A 26,312-nucleotide genomic window follows, 5' to 3' on the forward strand; every position below is an offset into this window, starting at 1 on the left:
CAGATTGGAGTGTATCTTATGTACCTAAGATAGGGACGAGGAGTGTCCTGGGTTGAATTGAAGTAGTGTTTTGTGGGAGACATAGTGATTGGTGACTAGTGAAGTCAAAAGGAACCAGAATAGTTATATGATACAAAAGTTTAATAAAGGTCCTGAGAGACTAAGGGCTGAAACAGACTGCCCAAAAATGCCGGATGGGGGCCAAGCTGCCATCATACAAAGCTGCCACTGTGTAAATGGCCAGGTGGCTTCATGGCAGCTTGGGGGTGTGCGTCATCACCAAGAGCACCTGAAAAGCACAACTCAGTGTACAGCTTTAAACCAGTCCATTTTACACTGCACTCAGTAGGGCCTACTATACAGTTTTTTGGTAAATGGGATTCCAGGCCAGCCATTTTACATAGGCTGTAGGGGAAAAAATAGCAGAGTACAAGGTAGCCCAAAGGCACAAAAACAAGTGTGCTTCAAGGGTATTTATATGGGCCCAACAAAACATTACCTGCCCAAAGATAAAAGGTAAAAAATGCAGATGTTCTGGGCATATGTTTTAAGTGCATATTAAACAGGTAATAACCATAAAGTAGCTAGCTTTCTTTCCCAGTTTCCCAAGTGAATATTATCAGCTTTCTAAGGGCACATTTAAGTTAAACTGCACATTTAAAAATAACCCTGCCAAGAGAGAAAGTCAACACAGTTCATGCTCAGCTATCAGGAAATCAAGATTACTGTATAAAGTACAACCAACATAGTCCAAACAGTGCCATTATCAGTACTGTGCCTGGCCAGTACTGAGTCTTATATGTTGCTGTTGATAGAGATCCTGCTTCAGGCTCAGGTGTCAACCTTTCAAACTCAGGTATCCTGTGTGGAGAATCCTACTCTCAAGGAGCCTCTTGCTCCCTAGCAGCCTGCTGCTCCCTCAGAGATCTCCCTTGAAGCTGAACACTTTTCCTGGTGTGCTCAAACCAAGCTCTATCTTTTGCTCACCCACAGACCAGAAGCAGGTCCAGCCTCTTCATTTGATTCTAGGGCTCGGTTACCTCCACCCCAGCATGTCTAAAGCAAACTTGTAATGAAAGACAGTTAAGTTCTATAACCCAAATACAATATTCTCAAACACAATAAACTTAAGAGCAACTATGAAAATGAGTAAAAAAAGAAAATACCCTTCCTTGGAATTTCACTTAAAATCTTGCAAATCAGAAGTCCTTATTTATATTAATATTAGCCAGTGCCCACTGGGCATGGATGTCACACCCTCCAGGACTAGAATTATCAAATTTTGGACTATGTGAAGGGATATTTTGGGGATATTACAGAGGATGTAGACCAGGGATGGGAAACTTGTACCTCTCCAGGTGTTGCTGAACTGTAGCTCCAAGCATGCTTCACCATTGGCCATGCTGGCTAAAACTGACAGAAATTGCAGTCCAACGACATCTGGAGTGATACATTCCCCATCGCTGAAGCAGATCATTATAAAAGGTGGACATGAAATGTCATTGTTCAACTGACTCTGGGCTCATCTACACTGATGATGATGATGATGATGATGATGATGATGATGATGATGATCATCATCATCATCATCTTATATCCTGCCTCTCTCCAAGTATAGGGACTCAAGCAGCAAACAGCAAATTTAAAACAATACAGTTTTAAAAGTTAAAACAGCTATGCTTTCAAATTTAAAATGTGTTAAAAACTCTATACACACCTTAAAATTTAAATTACAAGGCATTTAAATCCCGCCCTTTGTGTGTTTGAAAAAACCTGATAGGACAGTCACAAAAAGAGAGCCGAGTCTGAGAACAGCCACTGAGAAGGCCTTCACTCTTTTCCCCATCAAGTGCGCCTGAGAGGATGGTGGAACAGAAAGAAGCCCCTCTCCGGAAGATCTCAACGCTCTAGTGAGGTGATACAGTCCTTCAGAAAATCTGGACCCAAGTCATATAGGGCTTTATAGGTCAAAACTAGTATTTTGAATTGTGTTCGGAAATGGACTGGCAGCCAATGGAGCAGTTGCTACAAGAGAGTTGTGTGCTCCCTTTAGCCAGCTCCAGTTAAGAACCTGGCTGCAGTTCTTTGAGTAAGCTGATGTTTCTGAGCACTCTTCTATGGCACCCCATGTAGAGTGCATTACAGTAATCCATATGGGATATGTAACCAAGTCATGTACCACCATGGCCAGATATGACTTCTCAAGGAATGGATGCAGTTGGTGGACTAGTTTTAAATGTGCAAATGCATGCCTGGTGGCCGGTGAAACCTCACCCTCCAGGCTTAATGCTGAATCCACAAATATCCTCAAACTAAGAACCTGATTTTTCAGGGACAGTGTAACCCCAACTAACACAGGCTGAATGCCTATCCCCAGGTCTGTCTTTCAGCTGACCAGGAGCATCTCTGCTTTGTCCAGATGAAGCTTCAATTTTTTTTTTTTTTTGCCCTCATCCAGTTACAGCTGCCAGGTTCAGTACAGAAACAGCTTTCCTGGAATTAGGTGGAAAGGAGTGATAGAGCTGGGTATCATCCGCATACAGGTGACATCTTATTCCAAAACTCCCAGCGGTTTCATGTAGATGTTTAAAAGCATAGGGAAACAAGGCTTAACCCTGAGGGACCTCACGAGCCAATGTCCAAGGAGTTGAACAGGAATCCCCCAGCACCACATTCTGAGAGTGCCCTTCCAAGAAAGAATGGAGCCACTGTAAAACAGTACCTCCAAGTCCCATCCCAGAGAGGTGACTCAGAAAGATACCATGGTCAGTACAGACAACCGTTGAGACGTCCAGTAGAAGCAACCGACACACTCTTCCAGTCCAGTTCCCTGCGTACTTCATCCACCAAGGCAACCAAAGCAGTTTCTGTCCCATAATCAGGACTGAAACCAGACTGACATGGATCTAGATAATCCATTTCATCCCCAAACCCCTGGAGTTGTACTTCTCGTCACCACATGCTTTAGTACTTTGCCAAAAAATGGAAGGTTGGAAACTGGCCTATAGTTTTTTAATATAACAGGATCCAGTGAAGTGTTTTTCAGAAGAGGTCTCACCACAGCCGCCTTCAGACATGTTGGGACCCTGCCTTGTTGTAAAGAGGTATTAATCACTTCCCTTTCAGCCAGTCCTCCTCTGGCCAGCTTAATTAACCGGGAGGGGTCTAGTACACATGTGGTGGCTCTCACCTCTCCAAGGATTCTGTCCAGATCCTCAGGCTGCACACATTGAAAAGTATCCATTTTGTTTCTGATTATACCATTACTGACCAAAAATATTGTGGGCTAAGCCAAACATCATGTGGATCTTCAAAATATGCTCAAAAAGAACAGGATTAATCCTGGGGCTTTCTGGTCTTTTTAACTAGTATGGGTGTATCAAATGTCTGAGCCAAGATTCTGTGTGTCTATCTAGGAAGGACAGTGTATGTTTTGGGGTGACCAAGCATGTGCCATGAGGCTCACATGCAATTTCTTATTCATTTTGATATACATAATTTGGGTATCATGCTTGACTGTGTCTTTGTGAACCAAACAAATGTTGGGACAGACACATTGCTGGATATGCTGCAAAATGCATTCTCTTAGAGATGTGGGTATACAATTTGTGGTGGCCCCAAGCTCTCTTTTGGTTGCAGCCTCAAAATTCATCTTGTATAACTGTCATCTGGGATCTTCATGCATAAAATAATAGTTATGACTGGAAAGGGAGAAAATTGCAACCATGGAGACATGAAGTAGACAGGCCAAAATTTATTTTGAGGTGGTGTGACATACAAATTTCATCATCATCTGAGGACTACTGAATCTCAGTTTAAAACCTCAGCTTCATGTAAATTAGCACCTGACACTACTAAACAGCTTCAGCTTTGTGCCAGTCTAATAGTGGTTTTTTTTTTTTTAAAAGAACCAGTACGCTTTGGAAAAACCAACATCCTTTGCAGGTTATATTGTTTCACTCTTGTAAACATTGTGTGCCTGTGATCAGTAAATGGCTTTGTCTGGTTTGGGATTGCCATATGTTGCAATAAAATCCATAAGTGAGGCTGGCAAGTAGGAAAGGGGAAGGAAAAATAATTTGGCATCCCAACCTGCAGAATAGCGGCTGCGGGGATAGCAGGAGGTCAGTGCATGCTCCATACAGTCTGTGACAAGACAGAGGTTTTTTGTCCTCCATCTGGCACCAACAAATGTCTTGTTAACTGTAGGTGAGAGAAAAAAAAACAGAAGTAAGTCAGCTTTTCCTGTACGTAGCTGGATAATACAAACCCTTATGATTTCTGTAATGGAACAGAGGACTTTGTAGTCTAGATCAGGGTTTCCTTTTGTTTTGTTTTGAGAATATCACTGCTAGATTTCCGACTAGATGAATCTCTTGTCTGTAGTAGTGTCATATGGAGGTGCAATGAGTGTGGACCACACTGGATGTCACTGAGAGGTGGTGACAAGACCACTGTGGGCAAGCTGCTTTTGCTGGCCACTGAGCAGTGCTCATTCTCACTACATTCTGGTTGCAGTGGCACCTTTCCTGCCTTGGGCTGTGTTCGCACCTCTCCACATTCACCCACTCCAAAGGAATGGATATGCTCTTTCTTGCCTTCTTTATAACATCAGTGCCAATGTCAGAACCTCACCTACTGCACAGAGGAGTCAGAGCCCTGGGAGCTGATTGGCTGAGATGCATCACAAACCCGTTTTATTATTTTTCTCTCCCATAAGTCTCCTCAGTCACTATGCAGTCAGCTCTTATTTTCTTTTTCGCACACTGTTTTAAAAGTACAACAAAGAGGCCTAAAACATTAGCTCAGTGTGGAGGGAGGATTTTCTCCCCATTTTTCCACAAAAGAAACTTTTCCAAGTTATGTGACAAGTAAGCTTATGCAATGGCAAGAAAATAATAATATCAAGAATTAATTTTTGTAAGAGATATTGTCACATATTATCCTGTATGGAGAGAAAAGCAGGGTAAAAATTAAATAGACAACGTCTAAAAATTATTAATTTTGGACTACAACTCGGATTCCGGGATTTTAATAGTTAAGAAAAAGAACTTTTCCAAAATTTTTACCCCCGGAAAGGAACTTTCCCAAGTATGCTGATGATGTGGTCTGAAAATTAAAATGTTAGGAATTAATACAGTGTATTGTAATGGATACAAGAGCCAACATGGTGTAGGCACCTTTAGAGTTTGAACTACAACCTGAAATGGAATCAGTGCCCCACTGACATGGAAAGCCCTGGTCACCACAGAGACCCACTGACTTTAACAGATCTTGCTCTTGAGTAGTCATATTGCCCTGTTTAGACTTGTATTTGCTTGCATTAATAAAGACATTTATACAGTGATATGTCAATCTGTGAGCAATGATGGACATTAACATCTTCCAAATCTATTTGTTCTTTTATCATTAGTGTATTGTAATTATTATACTTTTAAAAACTATTTTGTCTTTTTGCCAGTGCAAGTGAGCCATTTTTAAACCCGGGTCCCAACAGTACTCAGTCAGCCGCTTTTCCAAAACAGGAGCTTTCCGTTTTTGCAAAGTGGCTGGTTGACTGCAGCAGGGTCCTGGCGTATAGTCACCCGGCAGCAGCAGTGGCAATTTTACGTGCAGTAATACCCACTTTTGAATTTGCAATCCCAAATCTGTTTCTGGGTCTTTTCCTCCATGTGATAAGCTCCCTAGACACAGAGGGATTAGGATCTTTACCTTCCTTTCTTTCCTGTTTACTTTCTCTGTCAGCCACCTATCTCAATGCATAACAGGCAGATTACATTGTTTGGTTCAGCCAGGATTTCTCAAATGATTGCCATCTGTTGGAAAGAAAAGTAACTAATGCAGGCTGAACTCTCCTGCCATCTTATGTTTCTGGCCTGTGCTGTCTGCTCTCTTCATAAATGAGAACATTTATAAAAGTATATGCCTGACATCGTTTTCTCTTTTAGATTAGTTCAGGATGTTTCTATCCAAGAATGTATGTCTTTAATAAATGTTCCTCCTGCTGAGGATTCTAAACCTATTTTCTGCCTGCATTTTGGTTCTTAGGAATTCATCATCCCAAGATGGGCACTTCTACTATTGCTGGAATAAAGGCTCTAACAGGTCTTTCATTCCAATAATGATCTCTCTGCATCCATCCCCTCTAACAGAATTGTCTCATCCCATGATCCCTGTCCGCTGCCAGGGATAGTCACAGCAAATCTCTTCATCCCATGAAATGGATTCTTCCTAAGGGATCATTTCCTTCCTTCCTGTTCCTCTTCCTCAGAGAGAAGCCCTTCTTTGCTGAGACCTGAATCCTCAAAGTGCAGAGGAACTCTTATTTTGGGAGTGGGACACTTCTGCCATATCCTCCAGGGTCTCATCCCTAAAAGTCTTGTCTGCCGAAAGCTTTGTTGAGCCCTGTTGGAAATCCATCTGGCTCAATGATAGACCCTAACAAGTCATAATTCACACCTATGAAGAAAAACAATATGGAAAAACGAGACCACTTTCCCATGATCTGCGATCTCTCCACATCAGCAGCCTTAGCTTCTCCAAGTCAGCAACCTTGGTTTCAAGGGAGCAAAATAATCCACCAAAATATAGGAACTCAGATGGTTTAAAGTTATATTTGTAATAGTTCTATACTTTGGATAGTTTGACATGGTGGCTTTCTAGCTATAGACCTGCTTTTAAAAATACAATTGTTGCTGTTATTATGTTTCTTTATCCGTCCCCTGAAAGGTAAATTATATAACAGCAGAAGGCAAGGAAAGATTGATTACCCTGGTCTCCTTATCCTCTTGCTAAACTTGTACTATTCTGAACTCATGTGTATGATTAACTTTTCTTTACCTTGACATTTGGCCATTGGGGCCTAGCTGACTCATCACTGGCCAGAGAGGAATTAGAATGAGAGGTGAATGTTGTAGAACACAATGGGAACGGTGGTCAAAATGGTATAAAGTTTAATTTAATTCACATACAAGTGGAAAATTGCCAAAGAAATAAAATAAGCATTGATATGACTTCGAAAGGGGATATAAGTTCAGGTAGATTAGTGGGTGACTCAGCTTGAATAAGTGGACAGCTGCCAGTGGCCTGCTTGAGGTATGTAAGATGAGCAAACATGAACAACAGTTGCTAATTCGGTGTTCCAATAAAGACTACACTGGCCAGAATCCCAATGTGGATTCATAATGACCTAACTGCTGGAGACAGCAGTGTACTGTTTGGACAATGTGCAAGGAAGTACAGTACCTGTTACCTCCTTGTTTAATACTTTTGTCACACCTGCACAATGGCAGTCAGAAAGCTCCTGGACTAAACTTTATCTTTAGGTTCTTATTGGGGTTGCATCTAGTTACCATCTGGCTGCCACTGTGCAATCAGGGAAGAAAGAACAATTTTCACCCATGTCTACTCTGCAGCAGCAGGACAGTGTCCAGTGGTGCCAGTGTGGCCAATCAGTAGTGCTGCCCACTGCGGGTAAAACTGTGCATAGAGCCATTGAGCTGCTGCTATGCAACTGGGGAAGAAGGTCTACCTGGTCCTCTAGTTCAACAGCCCAAGCATTCTAGGGGAACTCCACCAGCAGTTCATTAAAATATTGAAGATTTTTTAATAAATGGAGGGAAATGGTCTGATTGGAAATTACATTTTCCAAGTGTGGAAAAAGCAAACTTTTTCCAGATCTCTTTTTAACACATTTGCAAGTGCTGATTGTTTAACACAGAAGCTATGGTTGAAGTAAAAAAAAAATTTCCAAGGAAAAAGGAAAGTTTTTTCAGACTTTGTTTTTAATGGTTTGTTCTCAATAGCCAGTGCTCATCAGAGGCTGCATTTCCCTCCAGTCAGGTTCTGGAATTCCGCCTTGTCCTAAACCATCACAACAACAAAAAACCTGGGGAGGGGGGCATGATGATGATGATGATGATGGACTAAGAGGGCAGAGCAAACCCTAAAAAGTTGAGGTAGGTGGATGGGTGGGAAGAAGAGAGGAATTCTACAGACAGAGTTTGGGGGGGGGGGAGAAGGAAGATGTGAATACAATTGAGAAGAGTGAAAGTCAAAAGGAGAGAAGAGAAAAGGGGAAAGGGCAGAGAAATAGACAATTATAACCAGGGGAACTGTGAAGATATGAGAGAAAAGAGGGAGACTACAGTACATTTAGCCAGTAGTTTAGTCATGAGGAGAAAGTGATATATGATGAAACCTGGGAGAAGATCACTGCAAGTACATGTTGCATGGGGAAAAAGAAGAAAGAAAATGAGAGAAAGAGAATGAGACAGAAATGAAATCAAGAATTAAAAGGGCTGAAAGTAGAGCTGAAGAAAACTGGTGGCCATAGAAGGCTTTTTGCTAACAATGGAGCCAATGACCTGCACTTCAGACCATGTTCCCCTGCAGAATCTACAGCAACTTCTGTGAAGGTGCTTACATAACCAGGGGCAGACACACACAATAAAATAATATTGTCTTTTCAAGACTACTCTCTCACCCTAAGATTCCTTCCCTTACCTTGAGTCCCAGAGGGAAAGGACCAGGTCCTGAGATCTGGGAATCACTTTTCTTGTTGGGGGGGGGGGGGAGGGAGAGGTATGATATGAACTTAAATGACATGATTTTAAGATTATGCAGCTTGACAGTGCTGGGTCCTTTCCTAGGCTTGACAACTTTTGGTTAACATCATAAAACAATCACTACCCTGAAAATAATGAGGTCTAAAAGATCCCAGTGAAGGCTAGAGCCAGGATGGATTACATGATGTGTTATGTGCAGAGTGTTGAAGAATATAGAATACAATCTTAAATAAAAAATAAATAAGAACCCTCTAAAGTAATGGTTATGTGACAAGGCTCAATTTTGCCAGTTCCTCATGCCAGTCTCCATTACTCAGTACATATATTTGCCTCTGGTTGTTTTTGACTTACTGTTTTTCCAGTACTGCTGCCCATATAGTTCTTTTATGTCAGCAGGCACTTTGCTCCATAAAGTGCTGAAGAAATTGTTTGCCTCTTTATTTATTCCCGTGTAAAAGCTGCCCGGTTCAATGATGCTGACACTGACACCAAAAGGACGTAATTCACGCCTAAGAGGAAAATAAGTGATAAAAGAGAGAGTATGTCCTTGTGTCCTCCTTTCTCCAACTTGCCAGTTGCCTATCATTGCCCTCTTTGTGGTAATAATACGTCTTTCACATGAATGAGCCAGAACAACAGAACTGTTGGATACACTAACTAGGTTGTACCTTGTCTGGGGAAACATGATTTTACTAGGGAAAAAGCCATAAGATTGGGGTCAACCTGACGATAGGATGGGTTGTTAATGGGTCAGCCATGGTTAGGGATGCCATAACCCGGCTGCAGGCGTGCCACACCCGCTTTTGGGGTTGCTGGCACGGTCACGGTCCGGTTTCCTGCCAAAAGCGGGTCTGCCCCGCCTGCAGCCACTTCTGCCCCCGCACACGCCTTCCTTATGGTCGTGGCTGCTCATGCAGCCGGCCGGCCACCCACTTCCGCGTCGGCCTCCTCCTCCTCTGCCTCCTCCTTCTCCTCCGCCCCCTGCGCGCTCCCTCTGGCCACCAGCCACCCTTCTCCAGCCTCCTCCTCCCCCAGCACATCCCCCTGGCCTGCAGGGCTGTGCGCGGCTGGCTGGCTGGCTGGCCGGCCACCCACCTCCTCCTCTGCCTCCTCCGTGACCGCGCCGAGCAGTTGCCCAGGCGCAGCCGGCGGAAGCGCGCAATTGGCCCACTTGCCTGCCTGGGCCCTGGCCGCACACCGGCCTCAAAAGGGAGCTGGTCCCTTTAAGGAGGCAGAGCCTCAGAAGGGGAGGGAGGAGGAGGCGGAGCCGCAGGTAGGGCTAATGAGGAGGACTTCCTCCTCCTCCTGAGTCTGGGGCTGAACAGCCCACCCCTTCTCCAGGCTGGAGCCTGTGAGAGCTGGCAGGGGGCGGGGCTGTCCCAGCCCCAGTCTGCCCCCATTGGCCAGCCAGGCTCAGGAGGAGGAGCTCCTCCTCTGTTGGGCCGGGCTGCAGCCAGAAAGGGCAATTTCCTTTGCCCTTTTTTGGCGCGGAGGAGGAGGAGGTGATTGGCCATGCTTTTTATTTTTAAAGTGCATTTTTCCCAAGTGCCTTTTCTGTGTGTTTTTGGTGCTTGTAATGCTAACAAGTCTCCCTTGTTTTGTCAATGATAGTGTGGTGATGATGATGATGCAATAAGCCTCTGAAATATGCAAGAGGCCGTGTTAAGTAAAGCCACGTGAAATGCCCAAATGTGCTGTTGTGTGTGTTTTGCAATGGAGGGGGGTGATTTGGCCAGAAAGAGGAGTACATTTCTGCCATCTGTCCTCCATTTTGATCATGCCTAAGAAACATGCATTTATATTAACATTTTTTTAAAAATCATCAAATTTTTTCACATGTCCTCCATTTTTTAAAAGTCCTACATTTGAAACTTTTGTCCTACATTTGTCCCGGTTTTGAGGTCTTCATTTATGGCAACCCTAGCCATGGTTAATACTTGTATGGGAGACTGCCAATGAATACCAGGTGTAGTAGGCCATATTTCAGAGAGGAACTGATAAAATTATCTCTCTCTGCCTTGAAAAATCTATGAAATTCATGAGGTTGCTGTATGTTGACAAGCAGCTTGAACAATGATTGTGGATGAAATTATATGAATAGTGCAATATCATTTGTGTAACAACAAACTCTGCATTAAAAACAAAAATAACAACAAACAAAAATCCACAATATTTGATGATAATTTGCAGGCAGCCTCTGCTAGAGCCTGTGAATCTAATGGGTAGAGAAATCAGAGGCTGCCAATCCCTCATTTTGAATTTATTGTGGGCCAAAGCATCTCTGAAAGAGTCATAATCCTGTGATTTAGGATTTTTCTATTTTTAAATCTGCATTAGTGTTTGACCTACCTGGACTGTGTAATTAGAAGACAACATCTACTCTGGTTAGAATGCTTTACTAGTACTACTATTAAAAAAAGTTCATGTTTCCCAGTATCTGCTTTAGGAAACAGTTAGAACAGTCTACTCTCTGTATCCACAAAATTTATGTCCATGTATTTAATCATCTCCAGCTTGAAAATATTCCCCCAACAAAAAATTAAAATAATTCCCAAAAGCAAACTTGATTTTGCCATTTTATATAAGGGACACCATATATAGTGGGACTTGAGCATCCACGGATTTTGGTATCCATGGAAGGTCCTGAGACAAAACCTCCCAGATACCAAGGGTCTCCTATATATTAAAATGTGGTTCTAAAGGTGCTTGATGGCCAGGTGCTCCCAGCTCCTTATCCCTTTCCTTTTGGTAACATTAGAAGCAGAATGGAGATGATGTCTGTCCGGGGAAGGGATTTACCTGAGACTGTCAGAGAATGCTTCCAAGGCAAATTTTGAAGGACTATAGCCTCCTCCACTAAACGCAAACCTTCCAGCCATACTGCTCACATTGATCACCCTTCCTTGAGCTTTCCTCACTAAAGGCAGCAAGTGCAGTGTTACGTCGACCACTCCAAGCAGGTTGACCTCCAGGACCTTTGCAAAGTCAGCCTTGTTCAACCACTCGTTGGGGGCCAGTGGGCATGCGATCCCTGCATTGTTCACCAAGCCCCAGAGCCCTGTGGAGAAAGACCCATTTCCTCTCTTGAATAGAATGTTTCTTGAATGAGTTACAGTATTTCTTCTCATATCAGAATAACAATTGCTATTCATGCCAAAGGTATCTGTTACAGACCATGTCCTGGGGAAAATTTAGCTTAGCAGTTGCTTTTCCCTTGTGCAAAAGTGATAGGCCCATTCAACTGGTCCATCCTTAGGGACTTGGAATTTGGTGGATTATTGAGTGATCTGGAGAATTTCCTGGTTGACATGACAGGCATTCTTTTTGAAACCTGGACCTCACTATGGTTAGATGGAAAAGACCGCTGACATAGCCCATCCCAAGCACCCTCTCCAGCAACATAAAGCCCTTCAAGCTTCTGGGTTGATCACAGAGCTGAGGAGATGAAATGAGGAGGATGTCTAGAACCCAGGCGGTTGAAGTCTCATCACAACTATGAGCATACAGAAATAAAGCACATTCAGGGGACTAACTTAGGGTGATGAAGCTAATAAGGCATATTTATTTTTCTGCTGTTGTTATCACTTCTTCAGGGAGCCATTCAGCTGGTCTTTTCTTTGTAGTGAGCTGAAAGTGCGGTTCTTGATCTTCTCAAGATTTGTTTGACGGACTCTTTTCTGACACCCGCAAAAGTGCACTTCTTCCCCTGGGTGCTTCCAGGAGAAGTAAGAGCCTGTACAGACTAGCCTGTACAGGTTGGTGGAGTCTGGGCGTAGCATTTCAACAATGCATGTCATGGCTCTGCCACCAGGACACCATGATGCTGGGTGCCGCACCGCATGGTGCACCTGTCATGGTGCTCCTCCAGCGCTGCGTCCACACGATGCAGCACTGGAGTACGTATAGCCATGGGGACATGGCTATCATGCCATTTCCAGGGTGCAAAAGGAGCTGCTTTTTGCAGCTTCTTTTTGCGCCCTGGAAAGGCCAGATCAGGGCCGTGGCATGCAGTTGCCGCAGCACCAATCTAGCTGAAAAAAGAGTGGCTGGAGGCTGTTTGCACAGTCCCTAAGTTACCTTTGGAAAAGATTTGAATCAGCTGTTGGAAAAGTGTCATCTGCAAGTTACATTAGCTCCCCCCCAAGGGAGGGGGGACTTTATTTTGGTGTCCTTGGGTTACTTCGTGTTGTAACAAAGGCCTCTTTTGGCCTAACCTGAAAGCCTCTGTCTGAGCTTAGGGTTAATGAACTGAGACAGAATCCTGTAGTGGATGAAATCTGGAAAACCAACATTTTTGGAGTACTCCCAGGCTTCCTCGTGGGTACAATGGCAATGCAGGCTGGGGCCTCATGAGATTAATATCCCTCAGAAGTAACTTTCCAACCTCTTGGCTCATTCATAACTAATATGTAGTTCCAACAGCTACATGGAAGCTGTAAGTACAGACAGAATGCACATCTTTCTGAAGAGAAAGAGAGGAGACCTATTTATGCTTTGCTTATGCTATTCCCATAGTTGGACTAAATGGGCCAGTGGTGGCCTCTAACAGAGATTGGATGAAATGTAGAAACGTACAGTACCTAAATCCCACTGTGGCTAAATATCTACTCTGAGTGTCAGCAATCTATTGCCTACTTGCGCCACAATACCACCAGATGTTTCCCCTACCCATCTTGCACTCACTACGTTTGCAAGTGAGTGCTACAGTTACTGCTACCACTGCTACCACCAACAACAACCACGCTTCTTCCTTCCATGTTCTAGAATGACTTTGGGCATAATGTAGACACAGGATTTTTTTAAGAGGTAAGGAAAAAGGCAGGGCAGCTGGATTTTTGAGACTCTGTAGTCAGACCAAACTGAAAGGAGAGAAAAGGAGGAGACCTCAGAGATATCATGAACCACATGTTGACTCTTGCTTGTGGAAAAATGTGGGGTTTTCCCCCCTTTTGCGTACGTTTATAGTGGAAACATCACTGTACCTTTCTTGTCAATGCATTCTTTCACCCACTTCGTCACTGCTGCCACACTTTCTGTGCTGGTGACATCCAAAATGGTGGTTTTCAGCCGCTCTGATGTGACATTCTCTAACTGTTCTGCCCCTTTCTGGTTGAAACAAGCTGCCAACACTTGCATCCCCCGGGCATCTAGCTGCCTGGCAAGCTGGTTCCCAAAGCCAGAGTCACAGCCAGTGATGAAGACATATTTCTCTGTCAGGTTCTCCACAGTTTGTCTCTCCTGGTACCATCGGCGGAGGAAGTAAAGCCCCAGGAGGGCAGCCAGATAGAGCCACATGGCAAAAGCTTACAAAGAAGAAAATGAACAATGTGAAGGGAAATAAGAAAAATATCTCTGATCAGTTTTCTTAAATGTTTAAAAGATTCTAACACAGAGAATAAGCATTCACAATATGAGATCTAGTGTCAAATAAAACAGAAAGAACCATTATAATCTATACTGTTTACGGCTCTGTGGTACCCTTACAAGAGGTATGTTATTTTCTCCAGGAATGTACTCAATGTGATGCTGGTGTTTTATTTGTAACTATGAGTTTTATACAGAAAAGAACATTCTGATATGTGTATTTGAGCAAAAACATTTTTTGGAAACTACTCTTGTTATCCTGAAAGAATGCCTGCCAATGGCATTGGTCAAGTTCAGTTGTGGCTCTCCTTATGATCCTTCAAGAAAACTCACATACTCTTCACTGCAAAACTTATATATCTCTGTTTATTATGCAATATCAATAGTAGTGTTCTGTTTCACTTTAGAATCCTTGGGTCATCAGTTGCATACGACAGGATGCTCTTTGTATCTGTGTTTTGGTGATGCTTGGTTCTGCCCTCTTGAGCAACCCATTTTGATCTCAGTTGCCATACGAATGTTGTGACATGAAGCCTTGTTGCCTGAGTTTGCTTATGAAGATGTTTTCATGTCATTTTGCTGCTTGAGGTGGAACAACAAATGTCCCCAATCCCCAGTCAAAGGGCATTCTAGCCACTCTAGCAGAGTTTTTTTTTTTAAAAAGCAATGCAATAAATTAAATAACGAAGAACTTGCTGACCTTTTATGATGCCCTGTCATGACATTTCATTCCGACTGCAGCATCAGAATTACCTAATATAGTCTATTACAGTTTAACAGTCAGTATTGGAATGCTTAGCACTGGCAGAACAGTTACTGCTTTGTTACTTCTTTCAGTACCGTTAGATCTCAATCAAAACAGCCCTCTCTAATGCCCAAACTGGAAGGAGTTAATCAAGAATGCAAAAGCAGAGGTGGATTATTGCCATGATAAACCATGAGCTGGTAGGCTGTGGTGGGTCCCCACTCCACACCCAACACTCAACTCACGCATGACATTTGTATGTGCAGCCTGCAGAACTACACTGAGAAGTTTCCCTATGGAAAACTGAGAGCTGCACAGCAGGTTCTGCTCCTCATCTGAATGCATTCTGCACACTGCTACACCACACTCATCTATTTTCTATATGTGGGTGCATATTTGTGTTGTTTAGAGTCAGATTTTATGACATCTGGAAGCATATACAGTATAGGAGAAAAGACCTGGATATGTGACAAGTCTCATGCAGAAAACAGGCAAAGACTTTGGATGTGAAGACTTTTACACATTGCTGTTTTGACTTCTGGTAAGCTTCTGCAAAGAGAAATCAGACAATCCTTTCACATTACTGCAGTTTGCCTGGGACTGCAAATTGAAAGTTTCAAGAAAGTTTCAGTTCGATTCACTCTACCTTGGCTTGATATGTAATAGTAATTAAATGTAAATATAAATATAAATTAAATTATTTATTAATTAGTAAATTAGTGGTATCTAATAGTCATATTAAGTAGGCAAGTAATAGTAATTAATTAATTAATTAGTAATTAATCAATGTTGAATTGATTATGAACACATCCTAAGAAGGGGGTTTGGCAGACATATAAAACATAGCACTTTATAAAGATAGTAGAAAAATAACCCTTTAAATATTCTTTGACAAGATTAAAGAAAGCTTAGCAGCATTATATATGACTTCCTTACCTTTCTTTCAATTTTTTTCAAGTTCCAGTGGCTAGTGCTGTTTAAGTTTCAAAAGATTTTGATGAACTTTGAACATTTAAGTCACAATTTGAAGAAGGTGTTTTCTCATTGGCTTGATGACCTGGAGGGAGTTCACTTTTGTTCTCTGCTGGTTTGTTTAGATTCTGTAGCTGATGTGAGAGGGAACAGATTTATTTGGGGATTGTACACTGTCTCAGGAAACAGGAGGCAAGACACAGGTGATGCGCTTATCTCAGGCTCACTTTGTTCAGCTATTTTTGTGATCCCCTATCCTGCACTGGATCATTCTCTAGTATGGAATATGGATGAAGTCAGAGGTCTCTGTGACACTAACTCTGACCACAATTCCCCTCAAGCCTTAAGGTTGAAAGAAAGACATGTCCAGAACTGGCCCCAAAGGGGAGAGGTGTCCCCAGCACCTGAGTATCATAGAACTCAATCTGCCAGCCCAACAACCACCCTGAACCCAAAGATGCTTTATAGATGCTCACATAGGTGGATTTTTCACTTCCAGCTTTCATCAATGCCAACCATAGACAAGGACAAGAACCAGGGCTAATGACCTGCATCTTTGAGACAGAACGACATGAGGTCAGGGGAAACACAGGCCTTTGGGCTCATGCACATAGGCCCATTGAAATCGAAACTATAAATTGATCAGAACAGCTCTCTTAACCCTTATCCTAACCTTAAAGCAAAGTTTACTCCTTGTTGCAAAATTGGAGAAATATATCCCAAATGTTATGTTTACTCTGTCCCATAAGATGAAAAAAAAAAAAAAAACACATATGCCAAATGTGATCTTAACCCTAGACCCTTGATTATTTTTTATTTTTTGGTTATATTTACTGTATTTTCTGGCATATAAGACTACTTTTTAAACCAGGAAAATCTTCTCAAAAGTCGGGGGTTGTCTTATACAGCAGGTTTCGTCTTATAGGGCGGGTGCTGAAACTTCAGAGCCGGACTGGAGAATCTGCGGGCTTTGTATACAATCCAGCCAAGCAGGCTTTGTATACAACAAGTTTTCCTGCTAAATACCTGCATGTCATAAGCATTTGAATTAAAATTACCTGATGCTTTTTAAATTTTTATTTGGTGTGCACTGGAAGAGAGGTAGTCTTATATGGTGAGTATATCCCAAACTCTATATTTTAACTGGAAAATTTGGGAGTCAATGTATTCTTAAATATGGTATATTTATTTCTTATTTCCTACATTTTATATTTTATATTTATATATGTTATATAATATAACAATATTATTGTTATTGATATGCTATATTTATGTTCCTTCCAGCATGGGAGAAAACCTCAGTGAAGCCATGCTCTGGGGCTAATCCCCAGAGCAGGATAACCCCCAGTGAGCTGTCAACTCCATTGCTGCTCATAATTTTTTTTGTCACCCACCTGTGAATCAATCACACATGCACATGTGCATCACCCCATTGCACACTGGTAAGTCAGCAACAATTGTTGTTGTTGTTGTGTGCTTTCTGACTTAAGATGACCTTAAGGTGTACCTATCATGGGGTTTTCTTGGCAAGATTTGTTTAGAGGAGGTTTGCTATTACCTTCCTCTGAGGCTAAGGCATGTGATGTGCCTGAGGTAACCCAGTGGTTTCCATGACTCAGTTGGGAATCCAACCCTGGTCTTCAGAGTCATAGTCCAACACTCAAACCTCTATGCCACACTGAATCTCCAGAAACAATACAATGAATTAAATATTAACATAAACAAACTGGCTAGTCCAACAAGAAGCCAGGGGGGAAGGGGGGGAAGGGGGGAAGGGGGGGAAGGGGACATGTACAGGGGGCCTTCATCCTGTGCCAATGTGTCACTGGGTGTACTAGCATACCAGTAGCCCATCAGTCATGTGATCATGCCATTGAAGAGGAGGCTGGTAGGTGGCGTCCAATAAGGTGCCGGCTGGTTGGGACAAGGGAGGGAACTGGTGACTGTTCACAGGGCATCCATGTGTGCACATAGACATGTGCTTTCATCAGAAGAGAAAAGAAATTATTACCATGGCAGAATTTTATGCCATGCTTGATTCATTTTGATGGATCCATCCCTGTAGTGGGAGGGGGGAGGTGCGGACTGCCTGTCAGTTTTTGTCCCATTTTGGGAGCAGTCCATGCAGTCAGTGAGTTCTCTCTAAGGATTGGGAAAACATAGGGGTGAACTTATTTTTCCCCTCCATCTCAGTGCCGCAGTTATGCCCCAGATATTTTTTTTTTATAAATAGGCACAGGGATGTAATTGTCCCCTCTTTTCCCATTGCAACAACACTTTGCTCCACGCTGTGTCATTCACATTCACCTGCACCAGAGACAGATGGGTAGCATCAGGGTGTTTCAAAATTGATTCAGCGCTAAACAGTTTTTTCAAGATTCTCAGAGGTCAACTGGCATTCCACAGGCCATTTGAAGTTGATGCTGGGCTTAGTTACATTGGAATTTATTTTCTTTTTTGCTTCCAACAAATCAGTGAAAGGTAGTTCACTGAGCAAAGTTATGAATAAACTGTCTATAGAAGTTAGCAAAACCCAGGAAGCTTTGCCATTGCTTCCAGGTCTTGGGAGGTTCTCAATTCAGAACTGCGGACTCCTTTTCCAGATTCATTTCTGTGCCATCTATGGCTGTACAATTCCCCAGGTAGTCTAGTTTTTGTTTATGGAATTCATACTTTGACAGTTTGACATACAGTTGATTGTACAGAATTTTTTTACTACCTTTCTAACTAATTTGACATGAGTGCCCATATCCTAGGAGTACATCTAAAAATCCCAGCAAAGATTATACAAAGAGTCATGGAGAGTTTCATTTATCAAATGCATAAACACTTCAGGAGACTCTACCAGTCCAAAAGGCATCAACAAATATTCAAAAGCCTCCAAAGGGCAGTGAAAAGAGGTTTTGTAGTCATTTCCTTCTTGTATTCTTACTTGGAAGTAAGTATTTCTCAAGTCATCAGCCTGTGCTTAGCTCTTGGAGCCAGCTGCCCAAGCCTTTTCATTTCTTTATGATGCAGAGCATCACCAATGCCATTTTCAATCCCAGAGGCATGTTGCATCCAGAAGAAGGCAATACAGGCTGGATGCCTTAATAAAGGATAAGAGGATAAGAGTCTTTTGAATGCAGTTTGTGTTGTACCTTCTCACATTCAGAGTCAAATTGCAGAGGACTTTAGGAACAGAAAATCTATATTCTCAGTCAAGAAGTGGCTTGAGGTCCAGAATCTGCAACCAGAATCTGGAAGTAAATTTTTTTAAAGGCGAGGAATCTAAAGTAGTAATGGGACTCATTAAAATCAGATGAGTATGTAATAGTTTGGAAGTCAAATCTCATTTGTTGAGGCTGGGATGAAACAGTTGAGCCAAATAAAGCGGCTTCCAGACACTTTGAAGATCGGGCATTTATATGGGGCTAAAAACTGAAGAAAAAACAAGCAGGGATACTCCAACTTAGTCCAGGAAATGTGCATCTTTGCACCTGCATATAAAGGGCCCAATGTAAGTATGGAGCTGTGGCAAAGCAAAGAAATGAATGTATGGTAACTCCAATGGATGTAATTACAACATAGACAAAACAGATGGTCCAAGAGCAGGGCATGGGGTGAAGGGGGTTGCAGGGGCATGTATGGGGAGCCTCCACGATTGTGATTTGCCAATGTATCACTTGCACACTAATGTAACGGCCATGCAGTGAGATGGCATCTGGGTGGATGTGGGAGGTAATTGCAGATTGCAGGCAGTGTGTTGGTGCAATGGTGTGCATGCATGGTGAGCATGCAACAAAAAAAATTACACAGTGGCATGGCTTGATGCTGCACTCGCGCCATGGAGTTTATATGCAGCTGTGAAGATTTCCCACCTTGAGTTGGACTAGCCAGCTTCTGTTTGTTCTGGGTTTTAGCCCTGGACTGCATCTTTGGTCCAGTTTTTACTCACCTTCGAGGTATGCATAATCTAAATGCCCCACCTTCAAAGTGGCTGGAAACTGCTTTATTTTGTCCATCTGTTTCACCTCAAAGATGCTAGAACACCATGATGTGATAAAGTTCTCATTCACTGCCCTCGAAGAGCATTTTTCAATCAGTGAGTAGACCCTTTTTTGGGGCTACTGCCCCTTTTCCTCTGGGGTGACAATCCTAGCACCCCACAATGTGTATTTCTTGATACTGAGTTGACTGTTATATTGTACATTCAAAGCAACCAATCTCTGGCTTCCTCCTGCACCCCACTCCTGATGGTGGGGCTGTTGTATTTGGGGGCTTGAGCAGATGGCCAAGGAGAGCCATGCTATCGTGGTACTGGTCCTCACCCAGGTTAGTCCTTGTGTTGATGCAGGGGCAGGCAAGTGTTTCCATATCCATCTCCTGCTGATCCAGGACCTGGGACCAGTGCACCACTGACCTTTCTAGTGGGTCATCCATCTGAGAAGCTCCCCAGCCCTCCCACCAAAAAAGGAAAAAAAGAAAAGAAATAAAACTCAGTGGAAAAACAGGGCATAAAAATAAAATAACACATTAAGTAAAATATGAGATATGAAATAAAATATTAACAAAATTAAATGAAATGAAACAAAAAATAAAAATAAAATTAAATACAATAATATAAACATAAAATTAAAATAAAGTAAAAATAAAATGAAAAATAAAACAAAAAATAAAACATAAAAATGAATTATAACATATTATATAAGATAAAATATAAAACAAAAAAATGAAATGAAAAATAAAGTCAAATAAAATAAAAAATAAAATAAAAATAAAGTAAAACAAAAATGAAATTAAATAAAAATGAAATGAAAAGAAATGAAAAATAAAATAATATACAAAATAAAATGATAAATAAATAAATTCAAATAAAAAGAAAATAAAGTAAAATGAATAAAATACAACAGAAAAACAATAAAGTAAAAGAAAATTAAAAAATAAAGTAAATATAAATTAAAACAGAATAAAGAATAAAAGAAAAATTAATAATTAAATTTAATTAAAATAAAGTATAATGAAATAAAATAATAAAATTGAAAAAGAAATAAATGTAAAATAAAATACTAAATAAATACATATATAAAAGTAAAATGAAAGATAACAAAAAATAAAATAGAAAATATGCAGGAATGTGAGATACCACATTGTAGCTGCAACAGGGGAACCCTAAAGAACAAGCCAGTGGACTGGGACCTTCAACCAAGGTAAAACAATTTTTTTCTTCTTAAATTTGGACTGGATTAGTGTGTTTTACCTTTACACTTACCACATTACGTCTCCATGTAACAGGCCTGTGACCTTACAGGAATGGAGATATGCAAATGGATTTTTAATTTCTTGGACTCTGAAAAACTCCCAATGGCCAGAAGGAGGAGGAGCCAGTCTGCAAAATTTACTCTCCTCATACCATCTTAACTAAGGACAGAAACAATAAAATGCAGGCATGTTACTAACATCTCCAATTTTTCTCCTGTTTGATTTGTATCATCTTGCCTAATGAAGAAGCCGGTGGAGCTTAAAAAATCTTATAAGAAGTATATTGTACATTTTGTTTGTCCAATAAAGATATCACTGTTTGGAGGATTTTTGTTTTGAAAAATAAAATAAAATGAAAATAAAATAAAATCTGAAAATAAATAAAATATTAAATCTATAATTTCCTGTATTGCTATGTACTTTATATGTATTAGCCTACTAGCCCCACCACCTTTCCCTTCTCCTTTTATGTCATGTCTTTTTAGATTGTAAGCCTGAGGGCAGGGAAACGTCTAATTAAAAAAATTGTATGTACAGCGCTGTGTACATTTACAGCGCTTTATAAATAAAGGTTAATAATAATAATAATAATCAACTAAAATGTAACCTAAAGCAAAAATTAAAAAAATTAAAAATATAACAATATTAAAATTTTAATTAAATAACAATATTACATAAAATATAAAATAGAAATAAATAAAATAAAGTAAAAATAAAATAAAATGAAATGAAATAAAAAGTAAAATAAAAATAATTTAAAATGTAAAATCTAAAATATAACAAAATATAAAAATTACAATACAATACAAAAAACAAAAATAAAATGAACTATAAAACAAAAAAGCAAAAAACAAAAACTAGAATAAAAATGAAAAATAAAATATAAATTCAAAATAAAATTCAAAATAAAAATAAAGTTAAAATTAAATATAAAATGTAATAAAATATGAAAAAATAAGTAAAATAAAAAGTAAAATAAAACAAAAATGAAATAAAAATGAAACAATTAAAATGAAATAAAGTTAAATATTTAATATTAAATAAAAACAAAAATAAAAAATGAAATAAAATAATTAAATTCAAAGTAAATTAAAATGAAATAGAAATGATATATGGAATTAAATGAATTTAAATATAAATTAAATATAATAAATATAAATTAAAGTGAAATAAAATAAAATAAAAATGAAATATAGTATTAATTTAGTAAAAATAATTTTACTTTAAAAATATAAATACAATTTTCCATAAAATGAAAGTAAAATAAAAAATAAGTCAAAATCAAAATAGAATAAAATTAGAAATATAATTAAATAAAAATATTTAATTTATTATTTCAAATAAAATGAAACAATATAAAAATAGAATAAAATTTAAGTAAAATAAAAATGAAATGAAATGTAAAATGAAATGGCAAAATAAAATAAAAAACGAAATAAAATGTAAAATATAAAATTAAAAAATTAAAATGAATCAAAATTGTCTTGTATCACTACCATCCAAATTTTGATATTCAGTGACATGTCTTTATGGGGTGAAGCAAAAAGGAGCCAATGAAATCTGGCCCTTGGTGGTGGCCACCTTGGGACTGTGTGTAATTCTTTCATAGGTGTCCTTTCAAGTCCTTTTTTTTATAGCTGTTTTCATGACTGAAGTCTCCATTCTGATTAATGATCAAGCCAAGGTATAAAAAATCTTGAAGTATTTTCATGTCTTTATTGTCTACATTAAATTTATCTCAATCATCAGTGGTCATTATTTTTGTTTTCTTAATGTTGAGCTGTAAACATGCCTTTGCACTTTCTTCCTTGATTTTCTTCAATAAGTGTTCTAAGTCTTTGCTATTTTCTGGTAATATTTTGATATCATCGGCATATGGTGTCATCTGCTTTGAAGGCAGGGCGTTTAGACAATGATGCACGAGGTGAAAACAGGTGTAAAGTAGAATGAAGCTGCACTCTGGGGCTAAAAACAGGAGCAAAAAGAAGCACTGACATTCCAACTTAACATGGAAAATGCACATCTTCGTGACAGTATGTAAACAGCCCAGTGCCAGTACAGGGCTGCAGCAAAGCAATAAAATGAAAGTGCGACAGCTACAATGGATGTAATTACAACAAACACAAACCAAGGTGGCATGGAGTGAAGGGAGACACAGGGGGCATGTATGGGGTGCCTTCATGATTGTATTTGCGAATTTGCATATCGATGTACTGATGCATGCACCAATACTCTCTACTGGCAGTGCTTTGCATCTGTGACTGTGTGGCCAATCAGACAGTCAATGGAATGGCATCTGGGCAGACATGGGAGGTACTTGGAGGTCGCAGGTGGTATGTGAGTTGTTTTTTTGCGACAGTGCACATGCATGGTGGAAAGGCGACACAAGGGAAACAAAACAGCAGTGTGGCCTTATGCCGCACTGTGTTGACTGCCTGTGGGTGTTGGACCCGCCCTGGGAGCGGGCCATGTGGACAGAGGGGTTTCAATCCACTTTTGGAAAATGCAGGATCGATCCACGTTTTCCTGCCTGGCTGCTCCAGCCCTCAGTTAGCAGTAATAAAAATACATCTGGAAAGAACGTAGCTATTCATGTGTGTAATATTCAAACTGGAGACAACACACCAAATAAAGTGCAGTTTGTAAGTGTAATCCCACTCTCTTGCTTTTTGGTCACCTTGCAGACATGGACTATGAGGAGCATTCAGCCTCTGGGTCCTTAGTGGCTGTGAGAGAAGAGTAGAAAAATTCCTACTTCTTAGCCGACTAGGAATGGAGCTGCGTTCACTGCATAACTACTCTCTTCTTATGTGTGCAGGGCTGCCCTCTGCTGCTGACTATATTTTCTGTCTATCATTTCAGCAGGGTGTGCAAACTGAGGTTACAATATGCATCTATGCAAAGATTCTTGAAGCACTGACTGTAGCTAAACTCCTGATTTTTGCTAAATGCTCATAGGACTTGCCAGGTTAACTCTCTTGGTTTCTAAACCACCCAGGCTTGGGACAATGCCATCCTTCCTGCAGGCCTCCTGAAAGGGGGCTGTGGAGGGCTTCTCAGATCTCCAGAGTAGGTTTTTGGTACATGGGAAGTGAATGCAGTAAGGAGAGAGCATCCACCTTCTGATTCCATTGGAGTATGTAGCTCTACCAGTCCAGTGCTTGATCCTGCCCATTATCTTCTGCACAGCTTCATAAAATTAATATCTGAGGGCGAAGCAGATGTTCTGGAAGGAGTGGCCTTTGGCCATTCTGGCCTCGATTGGGTCGGGACTATGGTGACTGCATGGTCCTGAAGCGGGCTGCTGCCATAGTCCTAAATGGGCTGCCAACAGGAGTAGATTTAATCCACTCTTTTTGGGGCCAGCTGTTGCAGCTTCTGGCTACTTTGGGGGCATGTGCCATGTAAATGCCACACCAATGAAGTGGCCAGAAGCTGCTTTATTTGGCCTGTCTTTTTCAGACCTACAAAGCCTAAACTTTGAATCTCATCATCTCCCATGCTATTTGTGGATTTGCATCCTAAATAGGGCTACCCTTGTGCCAAGTTCAGAAACTTCAACTTGTACAAAATATGGCAGCCAGGTTAATTACAGGTACTCGTCGTACCGATCACATAACACCGGTTTTGAAATCCCTTCACTGGCTGCCAATTAGTTTCCAGGCAAGGTACAAGGTGTTGGTGATTACCTTCAAAGCCCTACATGGCTTGGGTCCAGAATACTTAAGAGATCGCCTCCTTCCATACTGTCCGTCCCGCACTCTAAGGTCCTCGGGGAAGAATCTACTTCAGCCAATATAATCTAGGCTAACTTCAGTCACCCAGAGGGCCTTTTCCATTGCAGCTCCGAAGCTATGGAATGACCTGCTGAAGGAGATCCGTGACATTTCTACTCTTACAGCCTTTAAGAAGGCTCTTAAGACGGATCTCTTCCGGCAGGCCTTCCCTACCTAGTTCCACTCCCCATTTACTGTGACTTACGTCACTCTGTCCACCAATTCTTCTCTTAAATTTAATGAGAAGAATTACATTAAAATTAATTAAAATAAAATCCTTGCCTCAAGAAGAAGAGCCCTCCCTCCATGACATCACCATCAGACCTGGGAGGAAATTAAAAAGAGAGGCCCAACATCAGGCCTAACTGTGAATGTACTCACTTCGCTCTCTTTAATTTTATTGTATTTTATTTATTTATTGTATTTTATTTTATTATCTTTATTTTTACTGTTGTAACCCTCCTGGATTCCTTGTGATTGGGCGGGCTATAAATAAATTATTATTATTATTATTATTATTATTATTATTATTATTAGAAAATAAACATAAACATAATTTTTTTGGTACTTATTGGAGGTACAAAAATAGGAGCCAGGCTTATGACTATTACTTTGACTTTAGCCTTGACCAACTTGGTATGGATTTGGTTTCCATCTCATTTTTTTGGACTGTGACTAAACCAATACATATTTTAAATTGTGTAGCTGTTTAAATTATGTGTTATATATGGTCTTTTGGTAGGGCCTATATACATGGAATCACCAGATCCTGCCTGTTTGTGGAAGCTAAGCAGGGTCAGGCTTGGTTTGTAAGTGGATGGGAGATTGTCAAGGAATACTAGGTGCTGTGGGCTGAATTTCAGCAGAAGAAACTGGCAAAACCAACTCTGAGTATTCCTTGCCTAAGAAAACCCTATGAATTACCATAATAGGGTTGCCATAAATCAACAAACAACATGAAGGTGCACACACACACACACACACAGAGTCTTTTGGTAGCTGTAATGATCCTGAGAAAGACATGAAACTGAAGCTATAATAAAGGAGCTTGTAGCTTCACAAAGGACAGAGGCAACTTGGATCTCAAGAAGGACATCTCTTTTTTTTTGGTCTTGCTAATGGAACTTTTTATTTCATGGAATGCCCGCACGGCCAGAAAGAGAAGGGTCCTCTTGCATGAATGTCCCTTGAATGCCACTTGAACTGAAAACAGCCACATCTTGACAAAATAGTCAGGCTTGTGACTAACATTGTTATAATATTTTTCTCCTGTATGATTTTCAGCATTTTTGCCTGATGAAGAAGCCAGTGGAGCTTTGAAAGCTTGCAGCATGTATTTTGTGCCATTGGTCCAACAAAGGTATTGCTGTTCTGTGGATTTTGGATGTTATTGTGCTTTGCTACAGCTATCGCTGGATCTGTTTTCTAAGTCTAGTCTTAGTTACAAGGTGTGGGAGGTGCTTACATTGTGCACAGAACATTATAGCATAGCCTAAACTAAACTAAATAAATAATAAAACTTTTATTTATACCCCACTTTTTGTAATAAAACAATCAAAGCGGCTTACATAGTTAAAAACATCCAACACCCAATACTTAATATTACAATACCTGCCAAGTTACAATTAGAATTAGTTTTAAAATAAA

At 40.5% G+C, this 26,312-nt stretch overlaps 1 protein-coding gene across 1 annotated transcript; it reads right to left on the reverse strand.

The window, feature by feature from the left end:
- Window positions 1-3,741: 3,741 nt before the first annotated feature.
- On the reverse strand, window positions 3,742-15,658 carry LOC149322594 (retinol dehydrogenase 16-like). Its single transcript, XM_089508496.1, has 5 exons — window positions 15,613-15,658; window positions 13,550-13,870; window positions 11,367-11,625; window positions 8,919-9,076; window positions 3,742-4,203 (listed from the first exon to the last, which is right to left on the reverse strand). Exons 2-5 carry the CDS (start codon window positions 13,860-13,862, stop codon window positions 3,986-3,988), a joined length of 948 nt encoding a protein of 315 aa, XP_089364622.1. The 5' UTR covers window positions 13,863-13,870; window positions 15,613-15,658; the 3' UTR covers window positions 3,742-3,985.
- Window positions 15,659-26,312: the final 10,654 nt, after the last annotated feature.

Source organism: Sceloporus occidentalis, unplaced genomic scaffold (genome assembly GCF_023333645.1).
Source record: "Sceloporus occidentalis isolate IW3139 unplaced genomic scaffold, rSceOcc1.0.p SCAF_1, whole genome shotgun sequence".
Lineage (NCBI taxonomy): Eukaryota > Metazoa > Chordata > Lepidosauria > Squamata > Phrynosomatidae > Sceloporus > Sceloporus occidentalis.

Bases quoted from the DNA above. Each gene is read 5' to 3' on its own strand.
- LOC149322594 (XM_089508496.1), bottom strand. From the start codon at position 13,862: ATGTGGCTCTATCTGGCTGCCCTCCTGGGGCTTTACTTCCTCCGCCGA. The intron at 11,626-13,549 runs GTACAGTGATGT...CTTTCTCCACAG, and splicing joins AGAATGCATTGACAAGAAAG to GGCTCTGGGGCTTGGTGAAC. The intron at 9,077-11,366 runs GTAAATCCCTTC...TTTTCCTCTTAG, and splicing joins GCATTCTCTGACAGTCTCAG to GCGTGAATTACGTCCTTTTG.